This window comes from Gekko japonicus, unplaced genomic scaffold (assembly GCF_001447785.1).
Source record: "Gekko japonicus isolate JY-2015 unplaced genomic scaffold, Gekko_japonicus_V1.1 scaffold2238, whole genome shotgun sequence".
Taxonomy (NCBI): Eukaryota; Metazoa; Chordata; class Lepidosauria; order Squamata; family Gekkonidae; genus Gekko; species Gekko japonicus.
In genome coordinates, this window is record NW_015166487.1 from 181447 (window position 1) to 206672 (window position 25226).

The 25226-nt window shown below is 47.7% G+C and overlaps 1 protein-coding gene across 1 annotated transcript in view; it reads left to right on the top strand.

Moving 5' to 3' along the window:
- Window positions 1-25226, top strand: part of XYLT1 (xylosyltransferase I) — a 274833-nt gene that overhangs the window by 162797 nt on the left and 86810 nt on the right. Inside the window, exon 4 of the mRNA XM_015412172.1 lies at window positions 5275-5794. Coding sequence (XP_015267658.1) covers window positions 5275-5794 — 520 coding nt within the window. The remainder of the gene's footprint in view (window positions 1-5274; window positions 5795-25226) is intronic.

Here is a 25226-nt window from a genome sequence, read left to right on the forward strand (position 1 = left end):
CCACTGCCTCAGACTTCAAAGACACAAGGGGATGTTAATTAGTTTTGAAAATTAAAGGAGATCGTGATCATTTCTTCATGAAGAGGGATGTAAACATCTCTCTAATGGAAATAAAATGTTTAGGAGAATGATTAAAAGACCACCTTGTATCTGTGATGATGAAGCATCATCCAGTCAGGATGGACTGAGGCACGCACACACACACATATGTCAGGGGTCATTTTGTAGCAAAAGAGGTGCAGGAGCTCATTAGCATAACTCATTTGCATATGCCACACCCCCTGACATCGCCGGAAGTGTGTCAGAAGGCAACACCCACCACTCAGGCTCCACTGGACTGTTTTGGATTGCTAGCTATTGGGGGGTGGGAAGGTGCGGATCTGTCCTCGCAGAGGAGGGAGAGCTTGTACCTGGATAAAACTTGGTCTTAACGGTGCCACTGGACTGTTTTGGACCAGGGGGGAGCTCTGCAGCTTACCTGGCACTTCTTGCTCTGACTGAGGGCTGCTGGGAGCAGGGGGTGGGGCTTGTTGGATGTGCCCGCCCCCTGGGCTCTTTACTGCTGGAGCTCCGCTCCTGTGCGCTCCTGCAGGAAATGACCCCTGAGCATATGCTCCATATTTTTGGGAGGGGCCACGGTTCAATGGTAGGCCATGCAGGAGATCTGAGGTTCAATACCCACTCTCTCCTGCTTAAGCTCTGGCAGCAGATTTGGGGAAGAACGGCAGGAGCCGCTTGCATGGTGTGGCAGAACAGGCCTGCTCCAGCCTGCAGGCTTTAGTCCGCCCCGCCCTCCAAGGTTTTTCCAGCCCCTGGAGTTGCTTTTCTCTCAATGGTCAGCTCCTCCAGGCCTCAGCTGAGAGTTCTGTCTGCTCTGATGAACCCCCGCACCAAAAGAGAGCTACCTCCTTGCTCCCCTGAGTTTTATCGTCCCTTTCCCCCACCACCACCACCAACTGACCAAGTTACGCCAGGTCAGCAAAGCTTTTCCTGAGTCTCTAGAATTTTCCTTCCTGAAACCTCTCTAGTACTTAATTCCTCCAAATTTTTGTTCCCTGCTTGGGGGGGGGGGAGCTCAACCATCCCCTTATCTCTCCTGCTGGATCTTTTCCTGAGTCTCTAGAATTTTCCTTCCTGAAACCTCTCTAGTACTTAATTCCTCCAAATTTTTGTTCCCTGCTTGGGGGGGGGGGAGCTCAACCATCCCCTTATCTCTCCTGCTGGATCTTTTCCTGAGTCTCTAGAATTTTCCTTCCTGAAACCTCTCTAGTACTTAATTCCTCCAAATTTTTGTTCCCTGCTTGGGGGGGGGGGAGACTGGACCTCCCTATTGTGTCTAGCTGGACCTATTACCATTTCTTAAGAGGCAGCTGAGGTAGGAAAAATGCATTTCTTCACACACAGTCAATAGTTCTGATGGATCATGCTTCGACTACTCTGTGCCGAAGGTTTGGGTGGGATACGGCCACGGTCAGCTTTTATGGTTCAGCGTGAATTTGAACCTTGGGATTCCCGCCTCTAGACACAACATTTAAGCCACTGCCCCAAGCTTAGGACACTCTTCTTCATCATGCGATAGAGGAAGCAGACGTCTAGCCCCAGGACAGTGGTTTTGAGGAGCTGTTTCTTTAACATTGAGAGTTTTAATGTTTTTTTAAGTGAACTGAAATCTGGAGGCAAGGTTCTGTTTTCAGTGGGTGGTTACAGTTAGTTCAGTGAGCTGTGTTAGGAACATCTGATTTTGAGAGACACTGACAGTGTTTGGGGCAAGGCAGCTGATAGCAAGTGATGAGCAGATGTTGATACATAAGAACGGGAGGTGAAATGGAAATTAATCCCGGATTTCAATCTGCCGGATCTTCTCTGTCCACTTTCCCCACAGCCGGATTTAAGACGACTGGAGGGCCGCTGCAGTGAGCAGTCATGCCGTCATCTGTCCAAGGGGATTGCTGTGAAACAACCAGCCACTGCCGTTGGATGAGGGACAAGCGAACCACCCTTCCTGGTAGCCGTGGGGCGGAGGCAGAGGAGGCAGGAGCCAAAGTGGGCAGCACCCTGCAGCCACGACGCGGACTGGTGGCCAGACCACACGTGTACAGTTGCACGGCGCTTGGAGGCTGATGCAGATCTGAGCTGCTGCACTGGGGAAAGAGGAGCTCATTTCGTCCCCCTTGTCCTTTCCCTGATCCACAGTACAATTCTCCCCCAGCTTGCTTTAAGCCCCTGGGGGGGGGGGATAAACTGAATAAACATTCCTTTTTCACTCTTGCTTAAAACTGGGGGGGGGGGTGTTCCAGTTATGGGAACTCCTTCTGTAATGATTCCTTGGGGGGGGGTTTGTGTGTGTCTCTTTAAAAGTTTGGTTGCATGGCTGTGGTAGATAGACTAGCGTGGTTGAGAGAGGCAAGTGTGGTATGATTGGTGGTTGACAGAGAGGGGGAGGAGTTTTGGAAGTGAATCTGGTTGGATGAGTATGTGAGTCAGTCAGGAGTTTCAGTTACACGTGGACAGTTGATGTAGACAAGTAGTTCTGTGTTGAAGCAGTTAGAAGCGGACATGCAACCAAACTTTTAAAGAGACACACACACACACAAAAACAAGGAATCATTACACCTTCTTACCCTGTACATAGTCCTGCGTCAGTCTGCAGCTGCTAGCTATTTATTTATTTATTTGATTTATACCCCGCCCTCCCCACCAAAGTTCCCTACGTGGTTTGGTTCTAAGGTGCTCTTTACCTGTACTGCCTGCTGAGTCCTGACAGTTACTGGTAAGGGCCACTCCACACACAGAGACACACACACCCCTTACCAGCTGGCAGATCATGGTCCTAGAACTATTGATTTCTTTATTTAATTCGATTTGTACCCCGCCCTCCCCACCGAAGCAGGCTCAGCTGCCATCGGATTGATTAATTAATTAATTACTGTATGGCATTGTGTGTAGGGTAGCCATGAGATCCTAAGATTGTCTGGCAGCCAGAAGGTCTAGCTCTTTAGCGTTAAGATCTCGGAAACTAAGCAGGGTTGGCCTTGGCTAGTATTGGGAAGGGTGACCTCCAAGGAATGCCAGGGTTGGGATGCAGAGGCAGGCAATGGCAAACCATCTCTGAAACATCTCTGGCCTTAAAAACAAGTCTAGCTCGCCACTGGATGACAGTCATAACAGTCAAAATTGGCTGCCCCATTGTGGGGCTGCCCTTGCACTGAATACTGTATGTGCAGCCTCGTAATGGGGCAAGAAGTGCCCCCGGGGCCACTTCAGCTCAGGTAAATGACACGGGGGAAGACTGAAGCCCCTCTTTCCCCAGTGTCATGGTCTTGATGCAGATCAGGCCCTGTGCTGCTTGGATAAGTTAAGTTCCATGCAGCTGCTGGGTGGCTGTGGTGAAAGCAAGTTGTTGGTGATTGTGTCATTTGGCCCTGAGAGTCCCTGCAGGGGTTCAGCATTGAGGCAGCCATGTGGACGTTACCTGATGGTCACCAAGAATCACCAAGGACCATGAGAGAGAGAAAAGGGGGGGGGGTTGTTACTGATGGCTTCAGGACCACTGCAGCAGATGGCTAAAACAGCCTTTCTTCAGATGCGCCCCAAGAGGCTATTGGGCGTTGTAAATAAGAAGCGGGAGACTGACCAGTTATGAAGGTGCACAGAGAGTTTATATAGTTATAAAGGTGAATATATACAGAGATATTTACAGGCTATTGAACAGCATGTCGGGCCTTAGTCTATGAGAACTGAGTCCCCCTCCAGTTTACTAAGCTGATAGCTATTATGCTAAACCCCAGCCAATCTCTAACAAGGTGATGTAATCACTAGCTCTAACAAGCCCTGAAAGAGCAACACCTGCTAGAAAACACCTGGCTGTAATTACAAGATTACTAGCATGACAGCTAGGTCTGACAAACAGATCAAACTGATCTATAGTAACTGCTTGCAACCTCTATCACTCTGACATATATCTCAATAGAGGCCAGGGCCTGGTGAGAGTTGCTGGTTTAACAGGGTGTACCAGTGACTTCTTGGGAGGCTGTATAGAGCCAGGATTGCTGGTAAAGCCTGTAAAAGGTAAACAGAGCCTGCCAGTCTTCTTTCCTCCCTCCAGATGCCATTCTCTCTTCTAAGGCGGAGTTTGCTCTTTGCTCTTGTGTTCTGAGCAATAGCGAAACTGGAGAGCAGGGGCAGCAATGATGTTCCACGTCCTCACTCCAGTCCTGCTTCTGTTCCAACCTGATAGTTGCTTGGTGCAGATATGCTTTGAGTCCTCACTTAGTGCACCAAGAGCACAACATGGACCAAGTAGACAGAGTAAACCTCTTCTCTGTTTCTGAAAGAAGAGAACTTGGAATGTGATGGGTGGTAGATTCAGGAGAGACAAAAAGCCAGGTAGCTACCTTATGAGGCTGACTGCCATAGGATCTGGTGTAGTGGGCTTTTTATGAGACTTACTGCCATAGGATCTGGTGTAGTGGGCTTTAAAAGGGGCCTCCGCAAATGTGTGAAGGCTAACAGCCATCCGTGGCAATGAGGGCTGTTGTGTATTGAAAACTATGTTAAGCTTGAGTCTGAACCAGGATTGTAAATAGACCAATCAGAGCTGCGCAGTGTTCTGGAGGGAAGCACTCTGATTGGACCTTATCTATAAATAGTTATTGGTTGTTAACTGGCATGTGGGCGTGGCTACCTAAGCCCGGACTGTTTAAAAGAGAGCCTGTTGCTCTGTTTTTGTCTCATTCTGATTTCTTCTGACTTAGTTAAATAAAGCTGATTCACTGTTCACTAGCTGTGTCGAGTCTCGTACTTAACAAGGGCGAAATGCTGACTACCATGTTGAGAGGCAGTATGGCAGTGGTTGGGGGTCAGCAATGGGGAGGCTTATGGCATCTGGTTGGCCATTGTGGAAAATGGGGCTGAACTTGATGGGCCATTGATTCGATCCAGCTGGGCTCTTCTGTTCATATACCTAATGCAATCCAATGCACACTTATTTCATTTGTTAAAAATATTTATATCCTCCTTTTCTCCCTGTCGATGGGACTTAATACAGCACACATAATTAAAACTGCCTAAACTCTCATTTCATATGAATTCTGTTGAATTCCGTGGGGCTTACTTCCAAGTAATCATACACAGGTTTATAAACTTACATGCACTCTGCCTCCTTTTCGGTCGCCTCCTCCCTTTTTTATCCTACTGTTTCCATCCAAATTGCTTAAATAATCAAGTTACTGTAGCCGCTTTTAATGGTGTTCCTTTCCCTTTGTTCTTCCACAGGACGGTTACTTCTCCCACCGCCCCAAAGAGAAAATGAGAACCGACAGCAATAATGAAAATTCAGTTCCGAAGGACTTTGAAAATATCGATAATAGCAACTTTGTGCCCAGGACACAGAAGCAAAAGCGCCAACCAGAGCTGGTGAAAAAGCCCCTTAGCAAACAGAAAGAACACTTGAGGAAAAAACTGGAGCAGGAGGAGAAGGTGAAGGAGAATTATCTCCTGGGAAAGAACTCCAATGAAGTGCTGCCGTTCCGTAACCAGGCCCAAAAGAACAGCAGCAGCTTCAAGGATATTCACAGCGCTCCCAAGCAGCATCACTTTAAAAAGAGTGGGAACAGTTCACCTGAAATTAGGTACGAGCAGCCACCCAAATGCGAGATTTCAGGCAAGGAGGCGATATCGGCTTTGTCCAGAGCCAAGTCAAAGCAATGCCGGCAGGAGATCGCAGAGGTTTACTGTCAGCACAAGCAAGGGAAGCTTATGCCGGAGCAGGTGACGCGGTTCTGTCCTCTGGAAGGTAAGCTGGGTTAAGGCAAAAGTGGGGAAGTTGTGGATTGTTTAAGTTTTGTGCCCACTGCTATTTTGGGGGGAGGGACTGTGGTCCAGTGGCAGAGCACGTGCCATGCAGGTGAAAGTCAGGGATCAGACATAGGGAAATGTCTTTTCCTGCCTGGGATCCTGGAACGCTTTTGTAGTGAGCGTAGACATCGCTGAGCAGATGGGTCAACAGTCTGACTCAGAATAAAGCTGCTTCTCAGGGCTCTTTTTGTAGAAAAAGCCCAGCAGGAACTCATTAGCATAATAGGCCACACCCAACAGCAAATCCATTAGCATATTAGGCCACACCCAACAGCAAATCCATTAGCATATTAGGCCACACCCTGAAACTCCCGCTTATTAGCACATTAGGCCACACCCCCATGTTACCAGAAGTGTGGTCATCCAGCCACACCCACCTTTCCCTTCTTTTTCTGTTTACCTCGTTTGTTGTCCAAACCCAGGGCTTTTTTTTGTAGCAGGAACTCCTTTGCATGTTAGGCCACACACCCCTAATGTAGCCAATCCTAATGAGTGTCTGCTGTTGGGTGTGGCCTATTATGCTAATGAGTTCCTGCTGGGCGTGGCCAACTCAGGAGCCAGCCGGAACTCCGTTCCTGTGCGTTCCTGCCCAAAAATAGCCCTGCCGCTTCATATGTTCATAAGCAGAGCCGCAGGGCTGGCGTGCACAGGAACCCGTGTTCAGTCCTTGGCCATCCCCACTTAAAGATCACACATTTCAATCTGTCTGTAACACGAAAATTGCAGCCTCAGTGTATCTTGGGGCTGTGCAGGGAAGGGAGACGGCGTTTAACCCTTATCCTCCAATTGGTTTCACTGTTCAAAACTGGGCTTCTTGGTTTGTTGTCACCTGTTGTTACCATTTTAAAGAGAAAATTCTGTGTTTTTAAAGGACATGTTTTTTCCCTCTCCTTTAAAATATGCGTTCTTTTTGGGAACAAAATTAAAAATGGAACAGGGGAAAAGCAGGAAACTTTGGGTTGCTCCCTACCAGCGAAGCTCTGAGCTCATACCAAGCAAATGCATTATAGCCGTGCATACTCAGTTTGGCCACAGACTTCTCCTTGGGCTTGGCAGCCTCTTCCTGTCTTTGGAAACTGAAACCAAACTGCATCTTTTCCTCAAAGCACAGATAATCTCCCCTCCCTCCCCCGCTTTTGAGACTGGCCCCACCTCGCAATGGCCATTTTGTAGAGGTGCCCCCTACTCTTTCTCAAGAATTCCAAAGTTTCCCACAGACCCATTGAGGTTGGGGGGTTGTATTTGACCATAGTAGGGTTGTCATTTCCCAGGTCTGTCTGGGGGAACTCCTCTGAACATGGCGATGGGGGAGAAGGGGGAGGGTTGTGATTCAGCATCTCACCAGGGCTACAACGTCACTTTCAGTATGAACCAGAAGTGACGTCATTGTGTCAGTGCAGTGCTCTAGGATTCACCCCAAACTCTAAGGTTAGTTAACCTTCAAGCATTGCGCTGATGCAATTACGTCACTTAAGAACATAACATAAGAACATAAGAGACGCCAGTGTTGGATCAGGCCAAAGGCCCATCCAGTCCAACACTCTGTGTCTCACAGTGGCCAGAAATACCAGGTGCCATCAGGAGGTCCACCAGTGGGGCCAGGACATTAGAAGCCCTCCCACTGTTGACCCCCCCCAAGCACCAAGATGACAGAGCATCACTTGCCCCAGAGCCCCTATCTATACCTTGTGGCTAAGAGCCACTGATGGACCTCTGCTTTCGTCTTTTGACAGAAGGGACATCGTGCCATGAGCATGAGTCTGATCTGGAAGGTCCCTGCCCCCTGCAGCCTCCTGCTAAGTGTCAGTGCTGGTCTGGCAATCCACGACCAATGTTCTGTCTAAGCTGTGGAGTCTTGTGAGCAAAAATCCTACTTTGTGAGCGACCGGCATTAAAGTTGTGAGCGAGCGATTTGGGCTGCTGCATAAATTAGTTTGCTCTGGAGCCCTCCTTCCTGAGCTGAGACGAAAAGGTGTGAGCCGGAGGCTAAAAAAACTGTGAGCTAGCTCGCACTCACTCAGCTTAGAGGGAACACTGTCCAGGACCCTAGAGAACTTGTGGCTGCAAATTTCAGTATTTGTGCACTGAAATACTGAGGTGGGGGGGAAGAAGAAGTAAACTGCTGGCTGTCAGACTTGCATGAAGTGAAACAGAAGGCTGGGGGGAAGGACCAATGTGTGGGGACGTACCAAGGGAGGACAGCAGGGCTTTGTTTGTCTCTGTGTATGAACGTAAAGCAAAGTGGTCTTATGACTGAGGAGCGGAATTCAGCTCAGCTCAGCTCAGCTCTTTGATTTGGCTGGTTGACAGCAAAGGCAGAGTCCTCTGGCAGGTGGAGGAGAGTTGCTAATTTTGGTGGTGGGAAATAAAAAACAGAGTCTAGTGGAAGGAACCCAAGATATGGTGTAATAAATAGCACATGACTCCTTTTTTAAAATGTTGCTGTTGGATTAGGGGGAAATAGTTGATTGACGTGAACTACCACGGAGTTTCCACCCTAAAGATGCGATCAAAGAAGTGTTGGGGGGGGGAGAGAAGGGAGGAGATTGCCTCAGTACCCCCCTGTGCTGAAATGTATGAATTGCGTCACCGCACAGATTGCTTGGCAGGCATTGCTCCCACTTTCTTTTTACCAAAAACATCCTAATATTCCCTCATATATGTATTTGCTTACTTTTTGGGGTGGGGGGGGGCTTCCCAGAGTGTGCAGCAGCTTTGGGCTTGTCCGTGGGCACCCTGGTTTTGTTGCTGGCAAGACTGGCATGAGCGAAGAGCTTTACAGACCAGGGGCCCGTGATGGTAACCTCACATAGGTCTAGATCGCTCCCACCTAGAGATGTAAAATTTCCAGAAATTTTGAAGCTCGGGAAAAAAAACGTTTTTTCCCCAGTTTTTTCCGGGGGGAAACGGAAATTTTCAGAAAAATTGAAAAAAATGCTACATTAGCATTTCTTTTGTCTTTTCTAGATCGAAAGTCATTCTGTTACTTTAGGAACATAAAATATGACTATGGAAATTTTTATTTGGCATGAAATTATCACAACTAGCATATTAAAAATATAGTGTATCCAAACAATTATTACAAACAGAATACCCACCCACATACAAAAACAAAACTGAAACCTTTTTCTTTTCTCGTGACAATAGCACCTGCTAAAGGAAGAAATGCATATTGTTCTTGCATTGGAGAGTTCAGTTTGTAACCTAGGACTTGCTTATCCTCAGTGCACAGAAATTAGCTCAATCTGATACCATATATATATATATTAGAAATGATTTGGAAAATATTTGAACACCTTGTCTTAAAATATTTTATTCATCATGTTAATCATAATCAATTATTTTCTTTTCTTTTTTCAATTTTTCCAATTTTTCGGAAAAAAACAAAAAAAGAGTAGGAAAAAAGTGGGGGGGGGGGGGACAGACGATTTTCCCCTGAATTTTTCCCGTTTTTTTCCTGGCCTTCACATCTCTACTCCCACCAGGATTCTAGAAGTCATCTCTTTCTTTTAAAAAATTTTCTTTAACTGATTCTCAGTTGCCGTTCACACTCTGTGCTTCCTAGACCATGCTCAGCAGTGTTCCCTCTAAGCTGGGGCCTAGATTCTTGGCTCACAGTTTTTTAGCCTCCAGCTCACGCATTTTTGTCTTCGCCCGGGAATTTAAAATTTTTCTTTAACTGATTCTCGGTTGCCGTTCACACTCTGTGCTTCCTAGACCATGCTCAGTCGTCAGGAGCTGGAGCTGGGGCCTAGATTCTTCCTTTGTTACCTTTACCTCTCCCTCACCACTGTTCCCCCACTAGGAGAGCCAGCTTGGTGTAGTGGTTAAGAGCGGCAGCCTCCCCACTCCTCCTTCTCCTCTTGATGCCAGCTGGGTGACCTTGGGCCAGTCCCGGTTCTCTCAGAGCTCTCTCAGTCCCACCTGCCTCACAAGGGGAGAGGAAGGGAAGGTGATTGTAAGCCTCTCCAAGACTCCTTCGGGTAGTGAAGAGCAGGGTATAAAAACCAACTCTCCTTCTAGGAAGCCCCCCAGGTCCGTAAGTGCCCCCATTTTGCTGCCTTCCTAACTGGATCCTGACTGCAGTCTTTGCTCTTACAGGCAATGATGATTTCTAATTCAAAAGAGGGTTGTCATTAGGGATGTCTGCTACATATATACTCAAAAATACATAGGTATTTTTCAGGTATGTTCAGGTATCCAGATAATACTCGGGATCCTCAGCAATGCCGGCATCCGGTATTCAGGGCGAGCATTTTAAGGAAATAATGGGGACAAGTAGGATGGCTGGGAATACCTTGTTCAGGGGCCCATAGAATTGGACCCCTTGGTCCAGTTAGCTTGAAACTTGGGGGCAGTCCTTGGTCCCCTGCAATTTTAGTATCATTGGGTTGAAAAACAGCCACTCCAGCCCTCCTGAAAAAAGTCTCCATAGGGAATAATGTAACTCAATTATGCAATCCTGGGGGGGGGGGAACAAAACCCAACTCCCAAAACAGTATTGGGGGATCCAAATAGAATCATAGAATCCTAGCGTTGGAAGGGACCTCCAGGGTCATCTAGACCAACCCCCAGCACAATGCAAAAAAATTCACAAATACTTCCCCCACACACACACCCAAGTGACCCCTGCTGTATGCCCAGAAGAGGGCAAAAAAACTCCAGGACCCCTGGCCAAACTGGCCTGGAGAACAATTGCTTCCTGACCCGAAAGTGGTGATCAGCATTTCCCAGGGTGTGTAAGAAAGGGCCACAATAACTAAGCACTGATGCTACCCTTCCTGCCTCTCCCTTCTCGTGATCTGCCTAAGCTCGCAGAATCAGCATTGCTGTCAGATGGCCATCTAGCCTCTGTTTAAAGACCTCCAAAGAAGGAGAGCCCACCACCTCCCAGGAAGCCTGTTCTACTGAGGAACCACGCTAAAGGAGGAACTGTCAGGAAGTTCTTCCTAATCTTTAGCTAAAACCTCTTTTGATTTGGTTGGTTCTGGTCTGACCTTCTCGGGCAACAGAAAACAACTCCGCATCATCCTCTGTATGACAGCCCTTCAAGTGCTTGAAGATGGTGATCATATCACCTCTCAGTCGTCTCCTCTCCAGGCTAAACATACCCAGCTCCTTCAACCTTTCCTCGTAGGACTTGGTCTGCAGACCTCTCGCCATCTTCGTTGCCTTCCTCTGGACACATTCCAGCTTGTCTATATCCCTCTTAAATTGAGGTGTCCAAAACTGAACAGAGTACTTTAGGTGAGTTCTAACCTAGAGTAGTAACCTGGGTCTAACCTAGAATACCTCCATGTTACCAGTGTTTATGCCCTTCTTAAAATCCAAATCCAAAGATATCATTCTTTTCCCCATTTCCCATACTCCAGTTGCCTAATTAATGGTTAGCCAGATTTGTATCTTCTGTAAGAAGCAAGTCTTACACTGGTGTCTGCTCTTGGCAGCTATCAGCTTTGGAGAACTTGATGCTTTGTTCATGCCTGGATTTGCTTATGCTTCCTTTGTGGATGACAGCAAAGATTGGTCATGTGCGCAAGTCTCTGTTTTGATACCCCCCACTGGCTAATGGCAAGGATGGCTTGTCTCACACTAAATGACCGTGCAGGGTACTTTGTTTTATGCTTTGACTTGTATATTGGGATCCGTAAGGACTAGAGGCTTGGATTTTTAAAACAAAGTAAAAGCTTGAGGATATAGGCCAGTTAGTGGCCCAAAAGGACACCAAGTGTCCTGTGGGGCAATGCCCCCTCAGGTCAAGGGAGCATGATTTGGGAGCGTCGATGAGCTGGAAGGCAAGGGACAGGAACTGGAGGTGGAGGCCAGGAGCTGGGACACAGCCTTATACCTGGTGGACCAGTTGATCCAGCAAGGGAGCCTTCGCAAGCCTCAGCCTAGAAACACTGGGAAGTAACCAGGCTTAGCTGCCCTGCTGGCAGGTGCTGAGCTCCTGTGGCTGTGCCGTGGCCAGGATCCTGCAGCCAAGTGTCCTCCTCAGGGCCTGGCTGTGAGACAGAGTTAGGCATTCCCAGTATGCAGGGCTTTTTTTGTAGAAAAAGCCCAGCAGGAACTCATTAGCATAATAGGCCACACCCAACAACAGAAACTCATTAGCATATCCAGCTACGCCCATGAGAGCATAGCTCATTAGCATATTAGGCTGCACCCCCCATGTTACCAGAAGTATAGTCATCCAGCCACACCCACCTTTTGCTTCTTATTCTGTTTACCTTGTTTGTTGTCCAAACCTAGGGCTTTTTTGGTAGCAGGAACTCCTTTGCATGTTAGGCCACACACCCCTAATGTTGCCAATCCTAATGAGTTTCTGCTGTTGGGTGTGGCCTATTATGCTAATGAGTTCCTGCTGGGCGTGGCCAACTTGGGAGCCAGCCAGAACTCCATTCCTGTCCGTTCCTGCCCAAAAATAGCCCTGGCAGTATGGCACTTTGCCGTCTTTGGGCTGCTTTCAGCCCGGGCCTTCTGTTGCTGCCATTCCTGTAGAGATACAAGTCCCTGGGGGCTATGGGCCTGGGTTCGAGAGCTGGGCAGTGGAGGCGCGGAGGCTATCTCAGGGGGCGGTAGCAAAGTTTCACTTGCAGATTCCGACAGGGTGTCCTCTGGCTTATCGTCCGTTGGTGCCTCTGCCATGGCAGGACCGCCGCGGTCGTGATGGCCCTCCTCAGCCGGTGGCCTTGGTCCCTCGGTTCCTCAGGCTCTTCCATTGAGGACTCAGAGTCCAAGTCGCTGGGCTGGTGTGGGGCAGGGGGGGTCATGACACCAACTGGCATGCCCAGAATTTTTTGGTCAAGATTTAGACAGTCAAGCAATATGGCTACCCCCATGCAAGAGAGCTTTAAGACATCGTCCTAGCTCATAAAAGAGGTGTATGTGTGTGTGTGTGTGTGTGTGTGTGTAAAACAAACCGTATGACCTTCCTCTGTTTCCTGAACTGAAGGAGTCCCTGCTCATGCCTGCTTCCTTGTAGATAATGCTTTTTCATCTCATTGAAATGTGTGTTTGATTCCCCACCCCCCACCCCAGTCTGGATATTGTCATTTCTTAGACCTTCTCGGACATGCAGGAAAGCAGGGCTCTTTTTGTAGAAAAAGCCCAACAGGAACTCATTAGCATAATAGGCCACACCCAACAGCAGAAACTCATTAGCATATTAGGCCACACCCCCTGACCACACATCTCATTAGCATATGAGGTCACACCCCCATGTTACCAGAAGTGTGGTCATGGAGCCACACCCACCTTTTGCTTCTTATTCTGTTGACCTTGTTTGTGGTCAAAACCCAGGGCCTTTTTTTGTAGGAGGAACTCCTTTGCATGTTAGGCCACACACCCCTAATGTAGCCAATCCTAATGAGTTCTGCCGTTGGGTGTGGCCTATTATGCTAATGAGTTCCTGCTGGGCGTGGCCAACGTGGGAACCAGCCGAAACGCCGTTCCTGTGCGTTCCTGCCCAAAAATAGCCCTGCAGGAAAGCCAAATTAACGTACAACGCTAATTCAAAATTAATATTTTACTCCAGAAACAGAAGAACCACTGTAAAGAACCACCCTGAGCCAGCCTTGGTTAGGAGGGCGGGGTAGAAATCCAGCAAATAAATAAATAAATAAAGGGTCAGTCGGATATCCCACTGAACGTCCTACATTTTTGACAGTGACCTGGTCTGAATGCTCTCAGCAGGTTTTAGCATCAGAGAGTTTTGGTTCTGATCCAGGAGGGGGGATAAAGGGTGTGTGTGCTGTTTGCACTTCAGACTCCTCAGGGAGAAAACAGAGCAGCAACCCTTGTCAGTAACATGCTAGGTTTCCACAGAGAGGGAGTTTGGTTTTGAGGGACCGTTCAGGCATGCGGTACCCTGCCTCGCTCTGACAGACAGTGCCAGGTGGGAGCTGAGTAACTAACAGCACAGTCCAAAGGAGAGTTATGCCCTTCAAAGTCCAAGGGATTTAGAGGACTATAACGCCGGTTACAGGAGCTGCGGTGGCTCAAGTGGTTAAGACGCTGAACTGCAGGCTGTGAAAGGTCAGTAGTTCAGCAGTTCGAGACCCGGGTGCCGCATGACGGAGTGAGCTCCCGTCTCTAGTTCCAGCTCCTGCCAACCTAGCAGTTCGAAAGCAAGAAATTGCAAGTAGATAAATAGGGACCACTTCGGTGGGAAGGTAACAGCGTTCCGTGCGCCTTGGTGTGTAGTCATGCCGGCCACATGACCACGGAAACGTCTTCGGACAGCGCTGGCTCTCCGGCTTTGAAACGGAGATGAGCACCGCAACCCTAGAGTCGGATTCGACTGGCTTTCGAGCAAGGGAACCTTTACCTTTACCTTTTAACGCCGATTAGGATTGCACTGTCTGTAAAACAAAATTCAGATCAATAACCTTTATTTTTCAAATATACTTTGTTTTGATAATTATAATTTCCCCCAAAGCCACGTTAATAATTTTGAGAATGAAATCTGCCTTCCGAGCTCTGAAGCCAAGATCTACAGCACATCCTTCTATCAGCTGAATGGCACGGCTTGTCAGAAATCTCAGATGCTGACAATATAGTTATTTTAAGGTGATTCTGCAGGGATGGCTTAAGCGCTCTGTAGCTCGGTGCTGCTTGGTAACCGGTATTGTTGGTTTCAAGGCCTGTTTTCTTATAATTATCCAGAAGGGAAAGAAAGAGATTGCTCTGTTTCTTCAGATTAAATTGAATGGAGCTATAATGGAAAATATACAACAGTACTCTGTAGACACTTTAACGTAGCGGGAAGTTAAGGCTTTGAAGTCCTGCTCAGCATCCCGGACTCCCTTCTCCAAATAGTGTATTGATGTGATCTGGGAAGTACATGGCTGCAGTTCGTAATAACCTATAAAAGTAATGTTGCTTATTGAAAGGGCCTGGTGGTTGGTTAATAGGACATCTGCGCAGCCCAGGAAGAAGTTGGTAGAAGAGGAATTAGTCCTGAGCCTACGCAGCAGAATGAGGTGGTGGAGTCCTGAGTGGGTAGCTGGTGGGGGTGGACAATGCCCAGGAGTGCTTCCGTGTTTTCTAAAACAGCTCCTTGAAAGCAGCAAGGAATATGCAGGACTGGGACTTCTCTCCCTGATGTGCTGGGGTTTTTTGTTTCTTTGTTTTTTTAATTGTGGGGAAGGTGTGTTTTATTTATGTGAGTGGGGGCAGCATTCACAACTGGCATCCCTCCGATCTTCCTTCTGGAAAGGTACAGTCTGCTCCACCTGTGGAAAGTAAGGTTACTTTTTCACTATTCCATGAAATCTATGGTGTCTTGAGAAAGCCCTCTGTTGGCACTGTTGCCTGGGTAATGAATGCCATGTTTGCTCATTTTTACGCTTGGCAAAAAGCGAACATTGTTGAGGAGTTGTCGTCCTTGGCCAGCTGACCTGTACGGTTTCAGAATGAAACAAGCAGGGCTATTTTTGGGCAGGAACGTACAGGAACGGAGTTCCGGCTGGTTCCCGAGTTGGCCACGCCCAGCAGGAACTCATTAGCATAATAGGCCACACCCAACAGCAGGAACTCATTAGGATTGGCTACAGTAGGCATGTGTGGCCTAACATGCAAAGGAGTTCCTGCTACAAAAAAAGGCCCTGGGTTTTGACAACAAACAATGTAAACAGAATAAGAAGCAAAAGGTGGGTGTGGCTGGATGACCACACTTTTGGCAACACGGGGCTGCGGCCTAATATGCTAATAAGCTGTGCTGTCATGGGTGTGGCCTAATATGCTAATAGGTTTCAGCTGTTGGGTGTGGCCTGTTATGCTAATGAGTTCCTGCTGGGCTTTTTCTACCAAAAAAAGCCCTGGAAACAAGTAACCCCAAGATAAAAGCTGGGTTTTCTTGCCTACTTTGATAAAGGAGCTAATTGTTTTCTCTGTGTTCTTATGCCTTGGTTGCATTGCGCCTTTCGGCCTGATGGATGTTAAGTAGAATTTATCTCTGTGTGCATAAAGTTCCTGCTTGTGAGTGTTCTCTGTAAAGTTCAGCCCAGTTGTGTCAGGGAAGGTTTGTCTGTCTCCCACCGCTCTCATGTTTTTCATATACTTAAAAGGGTATGCTACGGTGGTGAAGCATCGTTTACAAGAAGAGGGTGGGAGGAGACCTCAGAGCAGAGATGGGGGAAAGGGAACAGAGCGCAGAAGACACTGAGCAGCCTCTGGATATGGACTTGACAACTTATGGTCATGGGTGGAGGCTTCAAGGCACCCGGTCAGTGCCCAGCTCTAGCCAGGGCTCTACTGGTAGCAGGAGCTCCTTTGCATATTAGGCCACACACCCCCTAGTGTAGCCAATCCTCCAAGAGCTTACAGAGCTCTTCTTACTGGGGCTACTGTAAGCTCTTGGAGGATTGGCTACACTAGGGGTGTGTGGCCTAATATGCAAAGGAGCCCTTGCTACCAGTAGAGCCCAAACAGTAGGGAGGAGATTTCTGTTATCACTGGCATCTACCATGTTGTATTAGTTTCCCTTCCAGTTTCCCTGGCACATTAGAAGATTTAAGACATTTCCATTTTGTCCTGTCTCGGGGAATAATTGATAGTCGAGATAACTTTAAGTAGAGTGTAATGGTTAGCATTAATTCCTGCTCTCATGCTGATAGCAAATGAGCTTTGCTCGACTTTGTCATATGTCCTCAGCAGGCATATGTGTAATTAAAAGGACAGCACATTGGGTTCACAGAAGTGCCGAGATTTCGTTTGCCGTAAAATGTCCATATGTTCCTTTGGGACGGCAGATGGGGGGCGCAATGTGATTGTGGTCTCACTAAGCAATTGCAGGTTTGTGGTTTTGTTTTTAAGTATTCGTCTAATCGGAAGCAATGCTAATCCTCCTTTTACCAAGAATGGCGCTTTTTTAGAAGTATGCCAAATGTTCGTGGTTTTTGCAGCGAAATAGCCGTTTGATGGGGGAGGGGGAGGTTGTGAAAATGATCATGAGGAGTCCCCTGTCTTCCACTCAGGTATATAACATGGTCTCCCCACTCTGGTTCTGTCTGGCAAGGACAAGAGGGATGGCATGCATTCTCATTGCAACACAATTGGGTTGACCTTAGTTTATAATGAGATGTGAATTAGGGATGCACCCACTTCTGGAATGCTTATTCTCCTCTTCTCTAACTTTGAAGTTTTCTCTGTGTGTGTGTGTGTGTGAAGTTTTTCTCTTTTATGGCTTTTTATGATGGTTTACGGACTGTTTAAGTTCTCAGTGATTTGTGTGATCTGCCCCTTGTGTTATTATCCAATTACTCTTATTATTCAAACTTCTAAGCCATCTCTACTTTTAAATCAGATGTCAAAAGAGCATTTACTGCCTTTTTAAAAGTACGGTAAGTTGTGTCTTTAAGGCCCTGAAGGAGCTTTGGTTCTCTTTGAAGGAGAAAGCACCAGAGACTTATTGGGTTTTTGTAATTGCTCCATTTATAAATACACAACGTAGGTCCCAGTTCTCTCCAGCTCTTTACAGGATCCCTGCCGCGGGGGACGGCGATACGTGGGCTGTTTGGAGTCCCGTTGCCAGAGCGACACATAGCGTCACATCCTGGCGACGGCGGGTGCACCGCGTATCGCCGTCCCCTGCGGCAGGGATCCTGTAAAGAGCTGCAGATCCCCCGCCGGCATTTGGTAAGCCTAAGTTGAAAAGTGCACTGAAAGTGGATTGAGAGTGGATCATTGAGTGTGTGTGGCTGCACCCTTTTTCTCTGTTACAAACTACATTTCCAACTCCTCCTCAACTGGGAGGGATCCCCTTCTTTCTCCAAGCAATCCTGGGAGGTTGTCTTCTAATGATTATCCCCCTTTGAGGAACATCAGTTAATCATTCTGAGTCATCAGCATAACAGAGCAGATGGTCAGCCCACACCTGCAACATTACAAACAAAAGTCCTTTTAAGCTCCAAACCCTGATCAGCCTTCTATCACAGTGTTCTCCCAAGGACCCATGCTATAACCCCCAACACCTGAACCAGAGAATGTCTAAATTTTGAGCACATTCCTAATACGAATCCAAAGTAATGCATTGCAGAGGAATGGGGCCTCCAACCACATGTACATTCTTCATGGCTTCGGGACTGTGTGCACTATTTCTCACTTCGGGCCATCTTTTATTGACTGTTCCCCTTGCCCCTTGGAAGGATGGTGAAAAAAAGAAGAGTTGGTTTTATACCTCACCCTTCACTACCTGAAGGCGTCTCAGAGTGGCTTAAAATCACCTTCCTTTCCTCTCCCCACAACAGAACAAAGTCTGAGTCCAGTGGCACTCGAAGACCAACAAAGTTTTAGTCAAAGTGTAAGCTTTCACCTCCAAAGCATACTTCTTCAGTTTTGCACACGAAAGCTTACACTTTGAATAACACTTTGGTCCCGGTCACACGGACCGTAAAATGTGGGGGGGGGGGAGCATGGCAGTTTGGCCCGGAGCAAAATAACGCGCGGCCGCCCGATCACAGGTCCCGTCGAGGTCCCGTGGGTAGGGGCGAGGTGGCGATCACACGACAATCCTGCAACGCGGCAAAGAAGCGGCGCGGCGCAATCTAACCAACAGCATGCTCACCAACTGCAAAGCAACGGAACTTTCGCTTTCCTCTTCGTGCGCATGCGCCATTGGGTGCTTGTGCGCATCCTGTGGAGACTTGGGGGAAACCCCCCTGTTTGCAACAGGACATGGGCGGGCGCCAGATGCCACAGACTACCACCGGAAACGCAATCAGACACCAGCCCTTGCCCCGCGGTTTCCGGAAACTAGTACCTCGGAGGTACTAGTTTTTAACGCCGCGTCTTCGGCGGGAAGCCTCAGGTTTGCAATGGGGGCTCTATGCTTCCCAGATGTTGCGGTGTGATTGCGCCCCAAAAATCCGCCTATCATCCGTCTCAGTAGCGTGGCTAATGCTCCGTGTGACCGCAGCCTTTGGTGGTCTTAAAGTGCCACTGGACTCAGACTTTGTTCTACTGCTTCAGACCAACCTGGCTACCCGCCTGAATTTTTCTCCCCACAACAGACACCCTATGAAGTAGGTGGGGCTGGGAGAGCTCTGAGAGAACTGTGACTGATCCAAGGTCATCCAGCTGGCTTCATGTGGGTGAAGAGTGGGGGATCTAATCCTGTTCTCCAGATTCGAGTCTGCCATTCTTAACTGCTTCACCAAACGGGCTCTAAGTAAGACGAGGACTAATGGCTCTGCTGACTGGAGGGACAAAGGTTTTGCCAGTCTAGTAGAGGAGTTAGCCCATTATTCTAGATTAGGAGCCCTTCCAGGACAGGAATTTCTGTTTGAATGTTTTTTGGGGGGTTAGTCGCCGTTCTCTGTCAAATGCAGCATGGGCTATAGTTAGCATACCCCCTATTATCATTTGGATCAATTAAGTTAGTGTTAGGCTTATTTTCATCTGTTTACAGACTGTGTTTTCCTTGCTGCAAAACTGGCCAAGAATGGACTTCATGCTGGGATTTCCGTAATGATTAAAAGCAAAAAACGTTTTTTTAAAGGGGGGGGGAATTGAGGGATCTGAAATTAATGTTCTGCTCCTGGTGTGTCTGATCATTCCCAGATCCTTTGGCTGAATCACAGCAGAATGTTTTGATGTATTTCGATATATGAGGGGCATCTTACTTTTATCTCGTTGATGACCCTTTAAAGCAACAACGTTAAATGTCAGTACAACACAAGTCTGTGCTTTACACAGTCTTTCTAAACTCCCAAAATCCAGCATCACCATAACCGAGTCTCTTTACAGTCGAAAAGAGCAAGAGTCCAGTAGCACCTTAAAGACTAACTAAAGACTGAAAGCTCCTCCCCTGCCACAAATTTTGTTAGTCTTTAAAGGTGCTACTCCTCTTCTACTGCTCTTTTCTGCTGCTACAGATAGACTAACACGGCGACCCGTTCTTGAGTCTTTTTAAACAGACTGAACTAAATTTGTTTGTTTGTACAGTGGTTCGCTTCGGTGGCTCAAGTGGTTAAGACGCTGAACTGCAGGCTGTGGAAGGTCGGTAGTTCAGCAGTCCGAGATCTGGGTTGCCACATGACGGAGTGAGCTCCCGTCTCTAGTTCCAGCTCCTGCCAACCTAGCAGTTCGAAAGCAAGAAATTGCAAGTAGATAAATAGGTACCACTTCGGTGGGAAGGTAACAGCGTTCCGTGCGCCTTGGTGTTTAGTCATGCCGGCCACATGACCACGGAAACGTCTTCGGACAGCGCTGGCTCTTCGGCTTTGAAACGGAGATGAGCACCACAACCCTAGAGTCGGATTCGACTGGCTTTCGAGCAAGGGAACCTTTACCTTTACCTTACAGCTTACCTTACAACTTAAAACACTCTCGAAGCACTTTGAAAATGGAAGAATTATTACCATTGCCTCTGTTCTGCCTCTGGTGGGATAGCTGCAACTGTAGCCCTCTACAGACAACATGGCACACGTTGAAATAAATATGCATAGAGGGGAAGAGCAGAGGATACAAGCGCCCTCCACCCACATGCCATCGCCGGCTTGTGAGTGGAGTCTACATGTGTAGACTATACCAGCGACTGGGAATACTTTTTTTTTTCAAATGTTCCCAGGCATGGGGACTGAGTCTGAGCCCTGTTTTTCAGGGGAAGGTGGTCTAAAAGTTGAACCAACTAACTAACTAACTAACTACATAAATAAATAAGCACATCTGCTACATATGCCCATGCCATGCTCATGAGCCATTGGTTGCTTGCAGGCTGGAAGGAGCATGCTTCTTTGTACAGGGCTGATGTCACGGTTGTTTTCTACCACTCCCCACAGGGTTGGGCTTTGCTCCAGAGAATGACACGGCTTGAACTATAATAGATTAAAGGCATTATGTTATAGATGGAAGTGAGATCAGAAGATGAATCAACACTTCTATATATTTTGGCCTCTACCTTCCCTGGTAACTGTAGCAAAACCCAAGAATCACCGAAATGGAAAAACCTTCAATCATGAGTTACAGGGTATAATAAACACCAAAGGTTCCCCTTGACACAGAGAGTATTCCAAGACCACGGCCACACATCCCGGAAAATCTACAGCAGCTAATTTGTATTTTTATAATAACTTATTTTGTTAGCTTGACCCTCATATATCACAGCCATATCTTGGGTTGAATTCTCCACCCCCTTTTTCCCCTCACCATGGAAGTGAGCCTGAAGGAGAAGGCACCCGGCCAGTAGCTACAGCGGGGGCCTCTGAAGCCCCTGCCCCTGACTTCCCAACAAGGCCCCCCAACTGGGTCAGGGTCCAGCTTACCTAAGGGACCACCTTTCCTCATATGTTCCCCCACGAGCACTACGGTCTGGGACCCAACACCTCCTGGCGATGCCAGGTCCCAAAGAGGCCAGGCTGGCCGCCACCAGGGCCAGGGCTTTCTCGGTGGCGGCTCCTACCTGGTGGTATGAGCTCCCGGAGGAGATCCGGGCCCTGCGGGACCTGGTGCAGTTCCGCAGGGCCTGCAAGACGGAGCTCTTCCGCCAGGCGTACGAGTAGGAGCCGCCACTACCATCATTACCATCATTATTGTCCCATCGTCCCTGGCCCTGGAAGAAGGGAACATCAGCGTCTGCTAGAACAGATAACCCTGAGTAGTAGACAACCCTGAGTAGTAGAGAAATCGTTTACCATCTGCGGAATATCATAGGAGAACGCCAGAGCACTTTGTTTAGTATAATGTTATTATAATGTTATTGTATTGAATTGATTTTATATGGTTTTATATGTTTTATATTGGCGTAAGCCTCTAGTAAGCCGCCCTGAGCCCGCATATGTGGGCAGGACGGGGTATAAATTGAATTAAATAAATAAATAATAAACTCAGGGGGGCCCGACCTGGCGGAACAGGGAGGGAGGGCGAGGGGTGGCCGCGGCGGGTCTCTGCACTCTCACAGCTGGCCTTGAAGCCGGCTGCGAAAGGAGGATGACCCAGCCCACCAGCCCCACCTCTCTCTTCATGGTCTGGCAGCTGGTTTCAAAGCCGGCCATGAAAGCAGGAAGACCCGGCCCTCCGCTTGCCCCCCAACTTTCTAAAATGCCCCCAGACTTCAAAAATCCTGGCTGCGCCCCTGGAAAGCACGGGTGAGGGAGGTAGAAACCTGCCCAGGTTTGGGAGATTTGTGGACCCCATTGCAGTACCTCCTTCCCGCCTGGAGAGCCACTTCCAATCAGCACAGACCCTGACAGACCAAACATCTGACTCCATATAGGGCAGCTTTGTGTGTGTGTGTGTGTGTGTGTGTGTATGCTTATTTACACACAATTTATGTAGTATTTTTACTGCAATGTATGTCATTTATATGGAGCTGCAGTGGCTCAAGTGGTTAAGATGCTGAACTGCAGGCTGTGGAAGGTCAGTAGTTCAGCAGTTCGAGACCCAAGTTGCCGCGTAACGGAGTGAGCTCCCGTCTCTAGTTCCAGCTCCTGCCAACCTAGCCGTTCGAAAGCAAGAAATTGCAAGTAGATAAATAGGGACCACTTTGGTGGGAAGGTAACAGCGTTCCGTGCGCCTTGGTGTTTAGTCATGCCGGCCACATGACCACAGAAACGTCTTCGGACAGCGCTGGCTCTTCGGCTTTGAAACGGAGATGAGCACCGCAACCCTAGAGTCGGATTCGACTGGCTTTCGAGCAAGGGAAACCTTTACCTTTACCTATGTCATTTATAATACCAGTTTATTGATATAGATATAACATTGCAAAATGCATGCATTTTTGGCAAATATTTGATGTGAGGAAAAAGAAAAGAGCGCTGTGATAAAGAATCACGTGTTCCGTTTTTTAAAAAGGCAGGCGAAACATCAAAGAGATGAGAAATCTTCCAAAACTGTGCCTGACTTACAACTGTAGGGGCTGACTTTTTCCACTGGTGAGGTGGTACGATTCAGCATCTCTCCCATGAAATAACCACACCGCCAGTCTTGTATAGGTATTTACTTACAATTTGAAAAGGTTATGTTGAAACAAGATATATTTAGTTTGGGAATGAGTGGGGGGGGGGAGCTGGAGATGGGGATGGGGGAAGAGCAGTTGCCTCAGACCCAAGGTAGAAAAATCAGGAAAACGGCGCTGCAAATGTCGTACTTAATAAGTGTTTAGCAGATGCAGAACCAATCATGTTGAGGCATGGAATTTGAGATACGATTTCCTGTGAGCCTTAATTGGATTAGTTGGGATCATATTAAAGAAATATCGACTGGGCTGTGTTTATAGGGTTATTCGGGCCTGGTTCCTCTCCCCTGCCCCCCCCCCCTTTGTGTCATAGCTAATCCCCTTGATAGGGAAATGCTTTAGAACAAGCAAGCAGGACACAAGTGCAGCTCCCATCTGTTTCTAGAGCGCCTTGCTTTGCGCTGCCAGCACAGAACCTGAATTTCACGGTGACGGAAAACGCTGCGGTTTTGTGGCTTCCAAGCCCTGCCCGGACTGCAGCTGAACGCCCAGCTTGCTTTTTTCCCTTTTTTCTTTTGGCTTCGCCCTCAACCGGGTGTTCTGGATTGTCACAGGTTATTGCACACAGTCGGAGTGGCTGTTCAGACGTTTCAATGTGAGGAAGTACCTAATTATCATCCATCCATCCATCCATCCATCCATCCATCTGCTTTTCAGGAATTCTTGAGATATGAGAGTTCCCATCAGAACAGAGGGTTAGTGCCAAACATAGATGAACATCTAAGAAATCAGCAACTGGCAGGCAGAGGGAGTTTGAAATGAAGAAGCGGTACATTGAGGGAAGAAGAAGGGAGTCTGAAATAGAGGGCTTGAGGAAACAGTGGGAAAACTTGGCGAAAATGTTGACGCAGTGTGCAGAGGTGGTGAAAACGGCTACACCATCCTAGGGCTTATTAGGAAAGGGACTGAAAATAAAACAGCTGATATTGAAGTGACCTTGCATAGATCCACAGTGCAGCATTATTTGGAATACTACAATCCTGGTCTCTGTATCTCAAAAGGAAGAGGAAGAAGAGATTGGGTTTATGCCCTGCCCCTTCACTCGGAGTCTCAGAGGGGCTTACAATCTCCTTTCCCTTCTCCTCCTCACAGCAGATACCCTGTGAGGTAGGTGGGGCTGAGAGAGCTCTCTCTCGAGAACTTCTTTTGAGAGAACAGCTCTGAAATATCTTGTGACTGACCCAAGGTCACACCAGCAGCTGCATGTGGAGGCATGGGGAATCAAACCTGGTTCTCCCAGATTAGAGTCCGCACACGTAACCACCACACCAAACTGGCTATAGTGAAGCTGGATAAAACATAGAAGAGGGCAACCAAAATGATCGAGGATTTAGAGCATCTCCTCTATAAAGAAAGGCTAAAGAAACAGGCTTTTCAGTTCAGAAAGATGGTGGCGGGCACGATAGACAAAATTATGTGTGAAGTGGAGGAAGCAGACAGAGCTTTTTCTCTCTCTCCCATAATAATACTCATGGGGCCCCTGGATGGTCAGTAGGTTAAGGGTGGAGAAGTGGAAGTCCTCCTTTACTTAGCAGTCATTCAGCTGTGGGATCCACTGCCAATGCAGTGGGGAGTGAATTTGGAGGAGCCCAGGTGGCCCTTTGGGTGTGCTGCCCGTCTCCTTCGCAAGGAGCCAGCATGCCCTCTGGCCCAATCAGTACAAAGATCACATCCACGAGGTACAGTTTTGTCATAGATCTTTTGCCATGCAACTCAGCGTAATCTGGCCAGGATAGAAGAGCACTGTTTTGTTATTCATGCAGCGTTGTAATTCAGCACACACAACACCCTATGAGTAATCTTCTAAAGCCTGCCAAAAGAACCAATGTTAATTGCTTATGCTAGAATGTATTTGCTGTTGGAAATGTCACACCATAAATTATATTTCCGTTCTCCATCTGACAGGTTATCTACTGAAAGTAAATTGGTCCCATTTCGACTTTTCTTCCACGAATCTGAAAATGCACATTATTGGTATTATCCTCCCTTTGATACCCACAGTGAGGATCCCTCCCCACACCTGTTCTTTTGCACTTACAAAAACTAAATCGATAATAAATTAACTAATATATCATTTATAACTAACCAGTTTAGGATCCCAGGTGTCTTTGGCTGAAAAGATTCCAACACAACGTAATTTTAATGGAATTTGTGTGGAACTTACATTGCTTCGAAACAGTCATTTTAAGAAAACAAAGCACAGTTGTTGATTATGGACATGGACCAAGGTCACACAGTGAAGGAGGCATCTGAGGACTCAGGTCTTATACTCTGTCTTTTTAAAATAAAGCCATAACTTTGGGGGCATGGGCAGAGGCCTTTTTGGGGCATGTGGCTGCACATCTGTTTTATTATATTATACAAGGGGCGGGACCCGCGATCCTCGCGGGGGGGGAAGGACCTCCACACTTAT